Source organism: Egretta garzetta, unplaced genomic scaffold, assembly GCF_000687185.1.
Source record: "Egretta garzetta isolate BGI_Z169 unplaced genomic scaffold, ASM68718v1 scaffold810, whole genome shotgun sequence".
In the NCBI taxonomy this organism is placed as follows: domain Eukaryota; kingdom Metazoa; phylum Chordata; class Aves; order Pelecaniformes; family Ardeidae; genus Egretta; species Egretta garzetta.
The window spans coordinates 66,758-84,664 of record NW_009258315.1 but is presented as its reverse complement, the minus strand read 5'-3'; the positions used below and the strand labels follow the sequence as shown (position 1 = coordinate 84,664).

At 38.0% G+C, this 17,907-nt stretch overlaps 1 protein-coding gene across 1 annotated transcript in view; it reads right to left on the bottom strand.

Annotated features, from left to right (window-relative positions):
• Positions 1 to 375: 375 nt before the first annotated feature.
• The window catches only part of DCHS2 (dachsous cadherin-related 2), a gene marked incomplete at its 5' end in the record, with an annotated part of 75,556 nt that continues 58,024 nt past the window's right edge, over positions 376 to 17,907 (bottom strand). Inside the window, 8 exon segments of the mRNA XM_035894856.1 lie at positions 376 to 910; positions 912 to 2,943; positions 4,409 to 4,547; positions 7,326 to 7,612; positions 9,094 to 9,224; positions 12,162 to 12,313; positions 13,799 to 14,010; positions 16,843 to 16,953. Of these exon segments, the coding sequence (XP_035750749.1) occupies positions 376 to 910; positions 912 to 2,943; positions 4,409 to 4,547; positions 7,326 to 7,612; positions 9,094 to 9,224; positions 12,162 to 12,313; positions 13,799 to 14,010; positions 16,843 to 16,953 (3,599 nt within the window).

The window sequence follows — 17,907 nt, the reverse complement described above, 5'->3', positions numbered from 1 at the left end:
CACCAGCATGCTAATAAGGTTTTTTTCCCCGGTAAGGAATTACTACCATTTTTTTGTTATTGACATATTTTATGAGAAAAACAGTAAAATCGGTCAAGTTGGTTATCATCAGGCACCTGGCTGAGTGATTTCGTAGGAAACCACAGTTGTTGGGAGCTGAAAGAAGAGAAATCTCATGGCCTCACAGTGTATTTCTGGGAAGAAGAAAATGGATAGTTACCAAGTACGTGGATATTTTATACTTTAACTTTTTCAGCTCATGAAAACAGAACAAATACTGGTGATATAGCTCTGACAGGCTTATTTTGCTTGTTAAACAGTAACAAAATGCATTTTAAGACATTTTTTTATCATAAACTACTGTCGGTTAATAACCTAGACCTGAATTTCCTCCTCTGTTGCAAGTTCATGGCATGGATCAATAAGACAAGTTCCTATCCTTCTCCCATCAGATATTACTGGAGAAGCAGTAGGTGTCTGCATGGTAAGTAAAGAGAGAGAAGGAGAAAAATTTGGGGTCATGGTTGGTGGAGGGTATCCAAGATTATGGATAAGGGGAGAACGAGGGTGGTTTTTAAATGCTTGCCCTGATATTATATTTGGCATTCGTGGTGGCACTGTCCTTATGCCAGGCTGAGCTACTGATGTTATCAAGGGAGGAGGGAAAACAAGAGATTTCTTCTCCTTAGGGAAGCTATGAATGTGTACGCTTTCATCTTTCAGTTTTGCAATATCATTAAACACTGAGGCAAGAGGTTGAAATCTGGGCTCCCAGCTGAGCACATAATCCCAGTTATAACCACCTCTGAGATCCTCATCAGAGGTGCCAAGAGTTGCAAGCGAATCATACCCAGAGTCCTGCCTGTCTGACATCAAGACATATTCTCCTGTGAGGTCTGTCATTATGTCTTTCTCTTTTATTCCAATTATCTTAAGTGTTTGAGATGGCCTGCCCCCTCTCCATGCTTTGAATGGTAGCCACGACATCCATTTCTCCAGACTGACAGGAGAGCTGATCAGACTCTCTTGGGATCCCTGAATCTGGCACCCGCGAGCCGTGTTCGCTCACTGCTGAGCCGGTGCTCTTTCTGCAAGGATGCTCATTGATCCGTTTGATTTCCTCATCCTCTGCAGTTTCTCCTTCGGCAGAACTGTGGCCACTGGAGTCTGAATGCCTGCAGGGGACACCATCATCCTTCCCCTCTCCAATTCCTGCTAAGCTGAGCCATTCTGCTATGGCACCCATGGGAAGCATACTGCTCTCAGTACTTTGGATTTTCTGGCAGTCCTTATCTTTGCTGGCTGAATTCACATCAGTAGCTGAGGATACTGCTTCTTTTTTCACACACAAGTCCATCAGATCTTTCCGCTTATGTCTCAGAATGAGCACAATAACACTGACCACAAGCAGTAGGAACACTGTCAAGGAGACTGAAAAGCTAATGGTCAGGCTGTATGCTGACACTATGGGATAACTCTCAGGAGAATTGGAAACATTTACCAAAACGGTGCATACTGTGAACTTTGACTCAGTTTTGGGGCTATGAGCTCTTACCAACAATTCCAGGGTGTCATCATTCCTTTTGCTGCCATTTTTCTTTCTGTGAACAGTCTGAGTCAAATAAATACTACCACTGGTTTGATTCACAGAAAAGAAGGGAGAAGTTTTTATCAGGGAGTAATGGACAACTCCATCCAGGCCACCATCGCTGTCTGATGCTGTCACCCTGCCAAGCAACTGGCCTGCTTCGTTCTTCTCAGGAAGATTAAAGAAATACTGATCTTGTGTAAACACTGGGTCGAATTCATCTCTCCCCTCAATATCTACCTGAACTGTAACAGTGGCCAGTGAGTCACCTTTGTCTTTTGCTTGAATTATAAAGCAGTACCTATTCTGACTTTCATAGTCAAACATTTGCTTTGTATGAATATCTCCTGTCAAAGGATCAATGAAAAACATGTCATGGTCTCTAGGAGCTTCCCGATGAGCCAAACATGAAGACTGGATGGAGTAGGTAAGGTGGCCATAGGAGCCTTTATCAAAATCCAGTGCATTAATGGCACACACAAAAGAAAAGGTAGGCAGATTTTCACTGACAACACAGCTCAGGCTAGGAAACAAAAAGAGTGGGGCATAATCGTTGTCATCTAGGACGCTAACAAGAACAACAGAAAAAGCCACATTTTTTGCATCAGCTCCTCCATCTGTGGCTTGGATGATCAAAGTGAATTTCATGGTATCCTCATAATCCAGCATTTTCATCAAATCCACTGATCCTGTTTTCCCATCCAAGCGAAAATGTCCCCCGTCATTTCCAGAGATCATAGCATAAGTGATCTCTGCGTTAGTGCCTGCATCGCAGTCATTTGCTGAAACTTCAGTGATGTGGCTACCTACAGGGATGCTTTCTTTGACATGAATATGGTACTCCGGGCTGCTAAATACTGGAGGATTATCATTAACATCCAGTACAGTTATTAGCACAGTAGCAGTTGAATTCAAGGAGGGCGTTCCACGATCGGAGGCAAGGAGGACCAAACAGTGAGAAGAAGCCATTTCCCTGTCGAGAGTATTGCTCAAAATGAGGTTGCCAACAAGCTTGTAGGATGTTTCTGACTCCACGACACTTGTTTCCACAGAGAATAAATTGTCAGAATTCCCATCAATAATAGAGTATTCAACATATGTGTTTTCATGTGTCCAGTCATAGTCGATGGCTGAAAACGTGAGGACACTTACTCCAACAGAGGCATCCTCACTCACGCTGAGATTGTACAGCACCCTTGTGAACTGAGGGGCGTAGTTATTTACATCTTCTACGTGCACCTCTATGGAGGTAACTGCACTCAGAGGGGGACTGCCACCATCCCTGGCTTCTATCAGGAGCTGGATAATGGGAATCTTTTCCAGCTGTGTCACTGGTCCTGTAACAAACACTGAACCTGAAAATAAAACAGAATTAATAAAAAGCCACACTCATTAAGGCAAGCAAACATGATTCCAAAAGCTGAATCTAAGCAGTCATATTTGAAAACGATTCAAATGTAACAGATGCATACCCTAAAGTAACTCAGAGCTAATGCTGCAAAGCCTACCCACAATCATGCAGTATCAAATACACATCCTGCATTTAGACTAGCAAAAATTTTGCTTCCTCGTAACAGGCTGAACATGCCAACTGCAGAAAATAAAAGGCAAAATAATGCTAAGGAAATACAGGCTCCTTATTAGAGGTGGCTATGCTGTGCAAGTTCATCACTGAAGGCTGTTAGTTTTGTTTTGCTTGCAATCAGTAACAGCATTACAGGTGTGTTTGCTATTCAGACAGGTTTGCCAGTAAGTTATACAAACGTGTTTCATTCAAGTTGCTTATCTAAACATAGGGGTTGGACAAGATGATCTTTAAAGGCCCCTTCCAACCCAAGCCATTCTGACTACATTCACAAGCCACCTACTTTTACTTGACTCTTCATGGTGTGTAGCTAAGCACAGAGAGAATGCTGTGTGACAATTTGCTGACCACAGTTAAAAACAACCATTACGCAAAGAAAAAGACAGGTTGGTGAATACAGTAACAAATGGCTAAAACAAAAACCAGCTTTAATTGGCTGAGACATTAATATTTTCAATGTTTGTAGTTACCATCACCCAAACACTGCATTCAAAAATTCACCTCATCGAAACGCCTGGGAACAGCAAATAAGTGATAAGACCTTGCTCACTGAACAATAATTGCATATCGTTTTTGCAGTATGTAGTAATCCCTGAAGCTGATATTACCAAAAATCATATGTACATATGCATACAGACACACACACACACACACAGAGTTTTCTGCCTCCCGGAATGTGACAACATTAGGTCAGAAAATTTAAAATGGTACATCTCAACTACTGAAGAAAATTATGTGCTGTGGAGAGAACACTTTCAATTTAGAAAACTTTTAAATTCCATTGGGGATTATAGGCTAACATAAGTTCGCTAAAGAAGCAGTTTTAAAAACATACTGCCTGAGCCATAGAGACACTCCATTATGATAGGTTCAGCTTATACTGAAAAATAGAAAGTATGAAGTTAAATTGAATGAAATTTAATACATGAGCTGAAATGTTATGAAACAATGCAAAAAGTACAGCATCTTTTCTATTAAATCATGTCAGATGAATAGCATCTATAGGATGTTGTGACTAGCTGCCTCATGCTTGGTTCAGGGACAAACTGAGAACTCCAGTCTTTGATGCTATCAGTTCTTCAGCAATAACGGCAGATTTAGCCAAAACATACGGTGGACTTCAGTCAAAGATTTCCAGAACTCAAGTGATCACTGGCAACAGGTGAGGAAGTGCAATATGACTCTTAAATTTACACTGAGAAAGCTGAAATAATAAACCATGCTTACAGACTCACCATTCTTACGATCAATGGCAAAACCCTCAGAGGAGGAGAGGATTTTGTAGGAAATCATTCCATTATGCTCCGAATCCCTATCCACAGCAGAAACTGTCAGAACAGTGGAATCCATAGAAATGAGCTCTGGCAAGCTCACCTGACATATAAAAAAAAAATCCAGTTTTAATAGTGCTTAATAAAAGATTTTGCACATTAAAAATACATTTTCCTTCATTTGATCTTATTAGAAAAAAGCAAACACAGTTCCTAGCTTTGAAAAAAGTTTCACTTACCCATTTTCTTCTGAGACAAAACTATAAAGACTTGAGACCTTGAAAATGATGCATACAATATAGCCAAAATTTATCATAAACTTTTAACAGTAGAAAATCCATCTAGTTCATTACGACAACGAGTTCAGTGAATCACTGAATCTCTTTTTTCAGTCGTACGCTAACAGAAGGAATAACTACAGTGGACTGCAACTAAAATTGGCTTTTCTCTGTGCTTTCAGAAACACCTTGATTTTTGTACATGGAATACAGTCTGCAGTCCCTATCTGGAGTATATGATTGACCATTAAAAAAACCCAACACGTACAACCTGAAAATTCCAGCACCACAGCACTTAATTATCACTGGATTGTTCCTTGAATTTAGTTTTGCAAAATACTCCCTTTTTTCTTTGTATAATCTAAGAAACCAAGAAAGTCGTTTACCTTCTTAAGATATTCCATTACTTGAAGTCCAGATATTTTTGTGACTAACATTTCATTCCACCTTATAAATCCAATTCTAAATGAACAGTATGATACAGCAGCTAACTTTGTCATAACTTCAAATATTACTTGAAAACATTTTAACAGAGGGATTATATGTATATAGTAGCCATATATATGAAACTATATATAGAAAAGTATAAATACGAGAACACTTGAAAGGACAATAAAAGGGTAAAAATTACAAGATGATGAATGTGGAATTATACATATCATTGACCAAAAAGAAGCAGTGTATCTTACTGTCCAAGCAAAATATGAAAACATCAGGATTGTGGAGAGAGAAGCTCAGCTGTTTACATTAGCATAGTCAATAGAGCTACGCTGTTTTGCATCAGCTAATAACCCTGCCTGTAATGTCTGCTCCAATCTACAAAAAAATTCCTAGCACTTGCAGAAGCAAGTACTTGCCTAGACTATTCTGCATAGTCAGACAAATATGAGGGTTGAGGAAAACTTAAGGCAAGGTCTAAAAATCACTTGAGCATTAATAGCACTTTTTTTTTTTTTCTTTTTTTCTTTAAACTTATAGGTGGGCAATTTACGCAGATCCTGGCAACTCAGGCACCTGCAAGTTTCACAGGTGCCTACAGTTATCTAAGTGACTAAACCGTTGTGCCTGCACATGCTCAGAGGTTGAAATTTTTTTACTAAACCAAATGTTTAGACTTATTTCTTGACCAAATCTGTCTGAGACTTATAAATGAAACATTAAATATAAGTCTTCTGTGATGCCTCATATTTTTGGCTCTAAGCACATCCACCGCACACAAAAAGCACCAAGTCAAGCAAGCAGCTTGGTTCACAGGATCGCAGAATGGCTGAGGCTGGCAGGCACCTCCAGAGGTCATCTTGTCCAACCCTTACTCAGAGGGGGTTCACATAGAGCAGGGTGACCAGGGCAGTGTATAGTTGAGTTTTGAGTATCTCCAGGGATGGAGACTCCACAACTTCTGCCAGTACTCAGTCACTGTTAAGAGTCTAAAAAAAAAGATTTTCCTGATGTTTAAACAGAATTTCCTGTATTTCCATTTATGCCCACTGCCTGTTGCCCTGTCACTGGACACCACAGAGGAGAATCTGGCTCTGTCTTCTTTACTCCCCTTACCAGTATTTACACACATTGGCAAGATCCTCCCTGACCTTCTCTTCTCCAGGCTGAACGCTCCATTCTCTAGCCTCTCTTAGGCCTCAGCCCAAGCCCCACAGCCTAGCCCCACACAAACAAGTCCTAAGTAAACCACTCCTTGGGCAGTCTCACCTTTCCTGTAGCAGCCTTATTGCAGCCTAACTTCACCTGGAGCTCCAGGCTTTGTCCTTCTCCTACCCCTAACTCCAAGCCATTACAGATGCTGAGCCTTAGCCCAAGCCCCACAGCCCCAAAGCTTATGAAGTCAGGGCAAAACCCTTTTAGCAGCCTACCCTTGACAGCCTTGTATGATACGCGCTCAAATTCCTTTAATCATCTTAGTGGCCCATAGTTGTCCATAGTTGCTAAAACAGCTTTCTTTCAAAACACTGTTGGACAACTTGACTTCTAGAAAAGTCTAGCAGTTCAAATGCTTGTCCAGAGGTCCAAAAGCTGAGCTTTGTACCCTCCTCAGTCTAGCAGGGGATGTTGGGGAGGTCAAAACTCATATCCCTCGCTCCCCAGATGAGTGCCATTGCTATAAGGCAGGGTTACACATTACAAACTGTATGTGCATAACCTACCACAAAAGTGCCTTTGCTACTCCTCTGTGGAGCTGTGTAACTGAAGACATTCATGCCATAGTAACAGGCCCAGAATCAATGTACCAACTTGTTTACCATTCTCTCAGAAGTAAGTTCTGAACACTGTACCCTGCTCCCCAAACTGGTTTGGATTATATCCAGTAACTCCTAGTGATGAAAGCATGGTGTGTGGAGTACAGCTAGCATTCACACCACTTGCCTTCTGAAGTCAGAAACCATGAACATGAAAACTGAACAATTCCCTCAGTCCTTTTAGCAGAATTCCTAGGAAGGAGCTGGGGTTTCCTAGAAGAGCTCTGCTCTGTTTCTGCTCAGTAATAGTTTGCAGAGACCTTCCTTTTCAGTGCTCAAACGCATTTTTATGACAAATATAATATATATGGAAAGACATCACATGCTTTTGTCCATTTGCCACATTCTCACCTGATACGAATCCTGAGTAAACACTGGTGGGTTATCATTGATGTCCAAAACAAGGATGGCGAGTTCTGCTTCTGTTTGATGTACAGAATCTGAAACTATGATTCTCAGCTTATACACAGCAGTTTCTTCAAAATCTAATGGTTCCACCACTGTGACTACACCAGTGTGTTGATCGATGGCAAATTTCATTCCAGAACTATTATCATAAATAAAAGCAAACTGAAGTGCTGGCTTGGAGTCTGCATCACTTGCTGACACCTGAGTCACTATAAAACCAGGCAGGGCATCTGAAACAATAATTTTCAGAGTAAGTCATAGCTAAAAGATGATGTCACAACTTCTGAAGATTTTTCCAATTTTGTAAAATTGAATCTTAGGTATATATAATCTTTCCGTATTAGCTTTTGGTGTATTTTGACTCTGTGTTTTAGCATAAGAGCAATATCCAGAATTGCTATGGAAACAGTAGCAGATTTCTTCAAAAGCATCTGCTTTATCCAAATTTTAATTTGGGTTTTCTTTAGATTTTCCCAGATTCACTGTAGCCATAACTGTTTCTTCACCAGCAATAGGAACTTCCATGGTTTTCCACATGCATTTAGGTGACATGAATTTATTGAACAGTATCAAATTTCCACAAGAATATTTAACTGAGGCATCAGAGTCCCCTGGTCTTTGTAGAGCCAGCAACTGCAGTTCTGAAGCTTTTCCAGAGGAGAAGGCCACTAGAGAGACACGAGACATCCAGCCAGACCTGCATGGCACAAAATTCTTAAGAGCTCAAGGTGTATCCCTATAAGATTGAGGAATGGGATACAGACAGCTTTTGCCATGTGCCAAGCTGACAGTACCACAGATTGCAAACTGAACCTTTCAGTGATCATCTAAAAAAGCCTGGAGCTAACAAAAACTAAACGATTCACAATTTGCATACCTGGGGCATTAAGTCTCAAACACGTGGTGTGGTGTCCTAAAGCAAATATTCTTAAACAGAATGCAAAAACCTAAATAAATAGCCAGTAGTTTACAGCTGCTGTGCATCCATGACTCCCGTACTTGTCATTACCAGTGGGAGCTAAATTTAAAAAAAGACTAAAGAAATACCACCAGAAAAACAGGCTTGATATCTTAACAGGAGTACTGACATTTCAGCACCGAAATCTTTGTAAGTGTTCAGCTGTATATCTTAATGCATCACATACGTGATGTCTGTATTTTAAAATGCTGGGCTTAAGACTCAAGGTCTGCAAATGTTGAACTTATGTCACATAATATACAGGAATCAGGAGGTTCTGGGTCCTCTTCTTCACAACCATCAACTGGATCAGGCTGTAGAGCATTTTAAAGCTTCATTCAACTTTAAAGAAATTATTTCTTTCATCACAATGAAATTAAAATGTCTCATTTCTAGCAATGCTGGTTTTAACACCAAGTATTTTTACTGGAGAAAAGCAGAAATTGAAGACATCTGAAGAATATAACACTGCAGTCCAAAATGAACAGATTACAGATGTATTTCTGTAGAATTTGTTTTCCTCTTTCGAATTGCCTATGGTTTTGCTCTAAACTGTTCTTAAACACGTGTCTAAAGATTAAGAATAATGCCTCTGAGAACAAAAGCAGATCACAGTTTACTCTGACATTTCAGTATTAATACAATCCACTATCTGTTTTACTAGAGTCACTTGGTTACACAAATCACCAAAAGCACTATTGTCACCTGACAAATCCCAGTCTTAATAAGACTTAGCTGTACAATCACACTTACTTTCTGGGACCTCCACTTCACCTAGTGGTTGGACAACTGGAGCGTTGTCATTAACATCTAACACTTGTATCCTCACAATACTTGTAGCAGAAAGTCTGGGGTTTCCTTTATCAGCAGCTTGTACAACCAACCTACAATTAAAGGAAGCAGTAATTGTCACTATTTGTCAGAAATCACAAAAATATCCACCGATGTTATAAATACAGGAAAAATTGCAAGTGAAAAGATTAGCCCTTTCTGTTCCTCATTGCAACTCTTAAATTCCATTTTTCTTTCTGTAAGGTTGATTGTCTGGAGCTTTACTTTTTGTGTCTTGCAGGAAATATGTCCAGGAGATTCTAGGTGGCAAAAACATAACAAAATCATACAAAGAAAAGGAAGTATTAATCTGTATTCATTTCACCCAATTTCATACCAGGTGATTTCATACCATAGGTGGTTAAACAAGCCAGAAAGACTCTTTGAAATAAGGCACATTTCTCCAGTTGGTAATTCAGAGCAACAATTAAAACTTAAGTACTAAATTGTCCTTTGGAGAAACCTGACTCTCCTCATTGTTTATAAAGGGACAACAGGAATGTGAAAACTGGGTAATATAAAAGCATCCAAAGTAATATTCAGCCAAACCGTCTGCAGAGATATAGAATAGGCCCCCTATTATAAATGTAAGCGATAAAGTGAAAAACCTGAAGACCTGCACCATTTGGCAGTTGCAAAACTCCCACTGATTTTAGTGGGACGAGAGTCTCACTGTCAGATTAAAAAAAGAGTTTGCCTGTGCGCTTCCATTTTACACCCGCAAAAGGATGGGTAGTAGATTCTGTTAACAACCTTTTGACTTCCACAAACACTGTAGCAAAGAAAACAGTAAGCAATGGCCTGATAAACACAGATAAAAGGATGTTTACTCTCTGTGGGAACTAGCTTCTGAGCAATAAAGAGCAAATGTTTAGTGTAAGCAAGGGTTATTTGGAAGACTTCACCCTTCCTCAGTATTAAAAATTATCCAGAAGGGAATTCAAAATTAAATAGAAAGCAACAGGTACTCTCCAAAAAGGAAAAAACTAAAAAAAAAAAAAAAAAAGGAAAACATCAGACTATGCAAAAGGATAAACAAGTCAGAGCCTGGCATCTCAGTTAAATGTTTTGTGTACTAACAACTGTTTGCATCTCACATCATATTTTCTGGGTCTCCCTGCAGATCTTCTGAATGCTTCTTTCTTCTAACTCACAGTTTCTGTGTAAAGTGTCAAATAGATATTACTTCCTAAATGTTCACATGACAATATGGAATACCAAGGCTGTAACTCAAGCCATGGATTGCAGCACTTCCATTCCTGAACCACACCAACTCTGGTCTGGGTGTCCTTGTGGTTTCTGATGCCGACAGAACACATAACTTGAATTGCAGACTAGTATTCAATTGGTGACCATGCATAATTCCATATAGAAAGTGTATTTTTTTTTTAGAATTAATATTGGTAAGGTATACATATGGAAATATTTTACTAAAAATAATCACTTTCTAAAGTTTCAGGAAAAAACTCTCATAAAAACATCTCAGCCAAGGCATTAATATAAGGTTCTGTCAACACTTTCATTATAACTCGTATCATAAGGGACTCAGAACTTCTAGGGACAAAAACGTTCACGTTAGATAAAATAAACAACTCCTTGCAAATTTAAAAGAACCAATGGTAAAATTTTGAAATTAAACAGGAAAACAGTTTTGAAAGCTTCTTTTGCTACTCACTTTTCACCTAATAATGTACAGTTAATAACATATTAATAAAGAGAAGGAATACAAAGCTTCAGATTCCTCGAACAAACTGCTGATTTAAAATGCTAAATTCCAACATAAATACTGAAATAAATCAGGCTCCCAGTTAAAGAGAATTATGTTTACATGTTCAATGCTTCATCAACAGTAAACATCCTTCCTTTGAAGGATTTATTCCAGGCATTGTCTTAAAGTACTAGTTACAAATAAAATGTATTATGCTATTAAAATGACTAAAAATCAGAACTGATGTTTTTGATTCAGTGAAAAACAAACTCCAAATGAAGTGTTCTGTATATTAATTTAAAACAAAGTATTTCCTTTAGGACACTATTATCAAATTACACTGATATTTAAAAAAATATTCATATTCTGTTGATCTTTTTGAAGTGGTTTTCTAGAAGTTATTCTGGATCGTAAGAATTCTGATTGGATGTTTAAAACTTTGAGGTGCCAGAGGATAGGAAAGCTTGCAAATAATTTAACCAATGCCACAACCATATGGGGGAAAAAAAAAAGGTAATTTCTACACACACATACACAGAAATCTACTTTTTGTAGAGATTGCATTTCATAAAAGAGGTGTATTAATGAATCTGCATGCTCTTATTTTCTCTTCAAAGCATGATTTATTTGCACTCTAATTCCAATTATGGCATGACCTATAAAGAAAAAACATCCTGTCCGCTTGATCATATTCACCTGTGGGTTCTTAGAAAACAGAAAAAAACTAATACTTAGTGCAAGTCATCTTATAGATGGAAACAGCTTACAGAAGCATCTTTATCAGATTATGGAGAAAAAAATTTGAACTATATTCTAATTAAAGAACAGAACATATCCCTATTTCTTGGGTTTGGTTTGAGTGCTTTCTCTGTGTCTTTACGTATTTATAAAAAATGGTACCAGAGAGGGAATGGCTGTTCTTAATAAACTAAAATCCAGGAATTGTCATCATTCCTATAGTGAATTGTCACACTCGCTTATATCAGTAACTGTTGCCATTGATTAAACAGGACTACTTTTCTTCCCCTAAATTTGAGAAGTATGCAAGGATCCATGGTACAAAATGGGCAGCTTTAGTGCTGTTCTCAATGCTGTCTGGCTTGCACCCAGGCTCTGTGGATGGATAATGGGGATCATGATATCCATATCCAAATGATAATGGGTATCATGATATCCATATCCAAATGATAATGGATATCAACAGAAAACTATAAAATACATAACACGAACAATCTCAAGTTAAAGTGAACAAAACTTTTTTATAAGAACCTTGCACACAAACCTGTAAGATGAAGTGCTTTCATGATCTAGGACTGTATTAGTTGCTAAAATCCCCCGTACTGGATCAATTAGAAATGTTGCATTTTCATTACCAGATAAAATTGAGTATTCAGTTTCTCCATTCAGCCCACTGTCAAGGTCAGTTGCAAATACCTGTTTGGGAGGAAAACTGAGGCTGAACTCAAAATGGCAGAATGTGGTTTCAGAAAGAAAAACCTGATACTACAGTCATCTATTTCTGGTTACTTTCCTTTTGACTGCACAGACTTGAGTGCATAATTACACTGGTCCTCAACAAGAGTGTCATGTGAAGTCACAAAATCTGCTCGTGAATTGCAATGGGATGCACATGAATTCTTTCCCCGAGTAATTTGAAATTCAGCTACATAAAGTGCTAGGGCTGAATGTAATAATTTTACACTGGTTATATTGCTGTAAGGTTGCTGTTAGAATGCTGTCCCTGTTTAGTGCATAAAAATTAACTCTCTCAGGGGTCTGGGACTGGCCCTTAAAGTATTACTGCTATACAGACAGACAACGGATAAAATAATTAAATTATTAAGTTTTCAGAGCTTTCATGGAACAGTTAATTCATTACTTCTTAAAATATGAACCAGAAAATGTAAAAAGGGCAGAGGCCAGCTATAAAACCAATGGAATAAATAACATTCAACAGCAGTGAACAGGTTTCTCAGACTCCTCTGACTCTTCAAAGAGTCGTCTTTGTATTTTTCTGGTTGCTGAACAAGCATTATAATGAGTACGGGATCCAAACCATAGCAGAGGCAACCAGTCAGACTGACTAAAGGAAACATAATAGAATGTATTCTGTCATAAAACTTTGACTACACATCTGGGTTGACTGCTTTTTGATTTTTCTCCGTTCCTGGATGTATGCTTCTTTAAATACAATGTCCATCAGTTTCTAATCACTTTGCCCTAGAGGCATTTGTAGCTTTCCATTTATTTATTCTCTAGAGGAGGAATATCTTTAGTACCTAACATGACCCTCACTGTGACCTGACTTGCAATGCAAGAACATGTACTGAGGAAATTATGTGTTCTTCTAGTCCAACTGATGTCTTCTTTTCCTCTAACATGGCCAGCTGGAAACACTTTCAGAAAATGGATCCATTCAGAGGAAGAAGTGTTTGCACACTTAAATTGAGACAAGCTGCTCTTTAGGCATCAGATTTTAAATTGAACACTTGGGTTTGACTCTACTAGTCTGATGAGTTGAAAGTATTCTTTTTATTGCTATAGCCCTTTCAATCAATGCATTAATGCAAGACCCAGACTATATTGTAACCAGAACCACAGATTTGAATGGTATTTTTCAACTACTTGAAGAGAAAAAAAGAAAATTTAAAAAAAGAATTTAAAGTCCAGCTGCACAACTATTAAGATGATAAATAATTCTCTTTCAGCTTAACAAACCTGAATGAAAGATCTGAAATGTGGTCTAGAAAATAGTCATTGAATATTTTAGGTATTCAAGCAAAGTAGTAGCAACATCAAGAACCCCACTCACAGTTTTTAAGGGACAGTACTCCAGAGGAGACCTAGCAGGATTGTAGTCACAAACAGATAAACCAAACTTCTTTTTAACTGGGCTTGGGAAGATGTATTTCCACTTACCTGTACTATGTCTGTTTTAGGACTTTGGCCTTCCCATACCGATGCTTTGTAATAACTTTGCTCAAATGTAGGTACATTGTCATTCACATCTTGTATCAAAATTGTCACTCCACAGAGCGCTGAATTCAAGCCATTTTCAGCCAAAATGGAAAGATGTATTTTATTCTTAACTTCATAATCAAGAAACCTTGGCTCTTCTACTGTGATTGCACCTGGTTTATTAAATGGAAAATTTAAAAAGATATCGAGATGTGACATATGTATCCAGGAAAAAACACGCACAAATGCAATTATGAAGTCCCCATCTACAGTCTCCTTCACTGAACTCATGACAGAACTCCAGCAAGCTCTCCACCATGTCCTTCCTCTACCTAACATCGCCCCCCATATGCTACTTACTGTACAAATCTTAGACAGCCAAGTTTTCACTGATCAACACCACGTTGGCAATTTTCTAAAACAAATCTGATTTACTTGTAGAGGGATAGAGAGGAAGAAAGTGGCTGTGTGCTCCTTGACATGTGACAGTGAGCCAGCTGTGACTGAAGAGACTCTTGGACATCATCTGAGAGTGGCTACATCCAGCTCTCCCATCTATATCTAAACAATTTCTGTATCTGACTGACATACATGTAAAACAGACTCCTGATGCAGTGAGCATCCCCCCCAACTGTTTTTCTATCAAAAATAATCTGTGAAGATTATTGAGACTACAAGCACAAGTAGACATCTCCACATTAAATCTGAAATGTCCTTGGAAATCCATGGTCATTGTTTCAATGTTCTAGGTAATATAGTAATATACTCAAAATTCTTCATTACATCTAAATATCAAACACAGTTCATTTGTATGTTAATTTCATTAGAATTAAAATTCACTTTTGCATGGATTTTTCAGTAATGATGCCATGAATATCTATATCCCAAACCTGCGGTAGCATAAGAACCCATCTGCTGTGGCTCTCCAAGCTAGTGCTTTTTAGTTTTTATTTTCTAAGGCAAGCAGCAATGACTGGCTATTGTTTATGGATCTGTCTGGTGTTCAAGAATTGCATCTTGAACATAAAGATTTCAAAGGTGGCAGGTGGTCTCTCTTCAGCACAACACTTAAAAATTACCACATTCTGTGTACAGAAAAGCAAAACAGACAGTGGCAAAAGGAACACACTTCAAGACGACAGAGTAACTGAAAGACTCTGGTATAGCGTGGAGCAAACAATCAAGTTTGAGGTACACCACCTAGAAAGAACAAGTGAAAGAACCAGAGTTGCTCATTCTACAGAAGAGCACACGAAGAAGAAACAGGATAACAGCCTTCAAATATGTAAAGAATAGCTTTTCTGCCTTTGTCTTATGTCTATTGTTACTAGATTAAGAAGTAATAAAGTTTAAAATGTTTCAACACACACTCAGATAAATATGAATAAAAAGTGCCAAGACTTGTACAGACTATTGAGAGGGTTTGCAGAATTGCTGTCACTGGAGTCACAGGAGGTTTTTAAGAACATGACAGACAAACTTGTCATATTTAGGCACAGAATCTGTCAGATTCCCTTCCTGTGTCAGAGGACAGACTAGTTCATGTCTTTGGGTCACTTCCTACTATACTTTATATGATTCTACAATATTGATTCTACAATATAATAAATCCCCCTAGAATGGGATTGATCTCCAAAATGGGGTTAATAACATCAGTGCTTGAAAAGACAAGTAGAGCAGACCTTTGGCTGTTTAGAATACCTAAGATAGAAAGGGCATCAATTTAGCTCAAAATACTTCTGCTGTAGGAACAATGGCTAGAGAGTTACTGGTGTCAAAATTAATGCTCAGGTAAGAACTGCTCTTCAAAAGTCCTGAAAGGCTGCACTTCAATTAACGTTTTCTAAGAAACAGAAGAAAGGTTTCAGAAGAAAGGAAACAGAAGAAACCACAGTGGCTCAAATATCTCAAGAGAAGACTTGTGACATCCGCTTCTATAAAAATTCTACTATTGTTTGTGAAGAGAGTGCTTATGAGACTCTTAAAAACATCATATAACCATTTTTCAGACTGGCTTGATAAAAAAAGGAAAATCACATTTGATTCTTTTTCCTCGAGGTGATATCGGAGAAGATTCACCTCCTTGGGGATAAACTTGTCTGGCTCTAAGATGCTCTTTAAGATTATATATCTAGCTTTATTTCAGTGAAATAAGAAGGACTTGGCAATCAATTGCCCCTCATCTAAACAAAACAAAACAATTTTAACTGCCCATCACCATCAAACATGATAGCTTTACAGGAGTACACCACTCGATACCTGCAGACATAAGAATAATCAGCGATTAAAGCCTCCAGGAACTCAGGGAGAAAGCCACTTGTTAAGAATAAAACCTATTTACACTATTTCTGAGGCTATTCAGAAGGCAAACTCTGCAGATGTTTAGGAACCGAGAGGCAAGCAGAGCAGCTATGCATTCTTACACGCCTTAGATGAGAGCCCATAAATGCACATGGGGAACACACCACTCTCCTGCCATCAGAAGTTCCTGACTGAAGAGCAAGTGAAGGCAGACCTGCTGCAGAATGCAAATACAATCACCAAAAAAATAAAGAAACATGACTTTTGGACCTGTCAAGGTTTGCCTGACACAGAGCATTAAACTCCACAAGGGTCTAATCCTTCCTAGATTAGGAGTGTTTTGAAGGATTTTATGTTTATTGAGTTTTTGGGCAACCTTATGATGAGAAACAAGATGGAGTCTCAGCTTGGATCACAAAGCAGTAGTTTATCAACTCTCAACACCTGGTGATCGTTAGTTAATCAGAACTGAGCATTTTCAACAGGTATACTGGTGTTCAGTTTCTTTACACATCAAGTTTACAGTAGTTCAGGTCTCTCCACATCCCTGCTTTTACTAATGATTTATTGATTGTAACAGGAGAGTAATACTCTAAAATATCTACCCCTTAGTTCTTGTGGTAGAAACTTGCTATATTTCAGAGACCATAATCTTTAAGATACACACAGACACTTGAAAAAAAAATATATTTATAAAAATGTACCTGTAATGGGGTGTATGGAGAATATGCTTTCCTTGTCATCAAAGATGCTGTATTTTATGTTTTCTCCCATAAATTTGTGTTCATAAGCTTCTACAGTTAGAAGTGACGTACCTATGGAAGCAGTAAGTCCACTTTAGAAGGCTTTACTCTGATTTTATATTACTGTGACTAATAGCAGATGCACAGCCAAACACCTATGTACTAGGCTAGGTGCTTATTCAAGAGTTAAAATAGCAGACAATAAAAGCAACTCCTCTGTGATTTTCACTGCATTACAACTTCATAGGCAAGGCACTGTCTATCCCTCTTTGCCCAGAAAATTACTCATCTGATCACAGCCTCATCACCTGCCTAAATAAAACAATGAATTTTAACTTTTCCTAATTGCAAAATCCCACATACCACTAGAATTACCTCTTACCTAAAGTCGTATGTGTTCCTTTTATTCAGGTTATGTTGTCTTTGGTCATTTAAATCTCACCTTTTCATGAATTCTTTTAAGTAAAATAGTCCTTTTTTGGGGGATCACAGGAATGCATGTTACCCCTGAATCATCATAAAGAGTTTATTTTTCCTTCATTTATCTAAATTCAATTTGGATTTTTGAACAATATTTTAAATCAAATGTTCTTAAGAACGTTAATTAGCCATCTTCTGACAGAGAGAATGAAAAGATGAAACTACATGCATAGCTATGTGACAATTCAGGCAGAATCCAAATGGAATGAAAAGAGCAATGATTTAATATAGAATACAAGAGACATGAAATAAAAATCATGTTTGAAATAGGATTAGAGGAAAAATGTGGAACTGAATACATTATCCTGATCAGAATCATCACGTTTAACAAAAATGTAGCAAGTTTAAAAAGCATTATCAAGATTTCCAAATAATTATTCTTTTCAGGTGTATTATAAAATTGTTTAATATATATGGCAATTGATTTTAATGGATTTTAATGATTTAATTTAATTGTAATCGATTCCATGCAACTGAGGGAACGAGGTTACTGTGCAACCTGAACTCTTCCAAACAGCATTACAGACAACTCGCTATTTTATTACG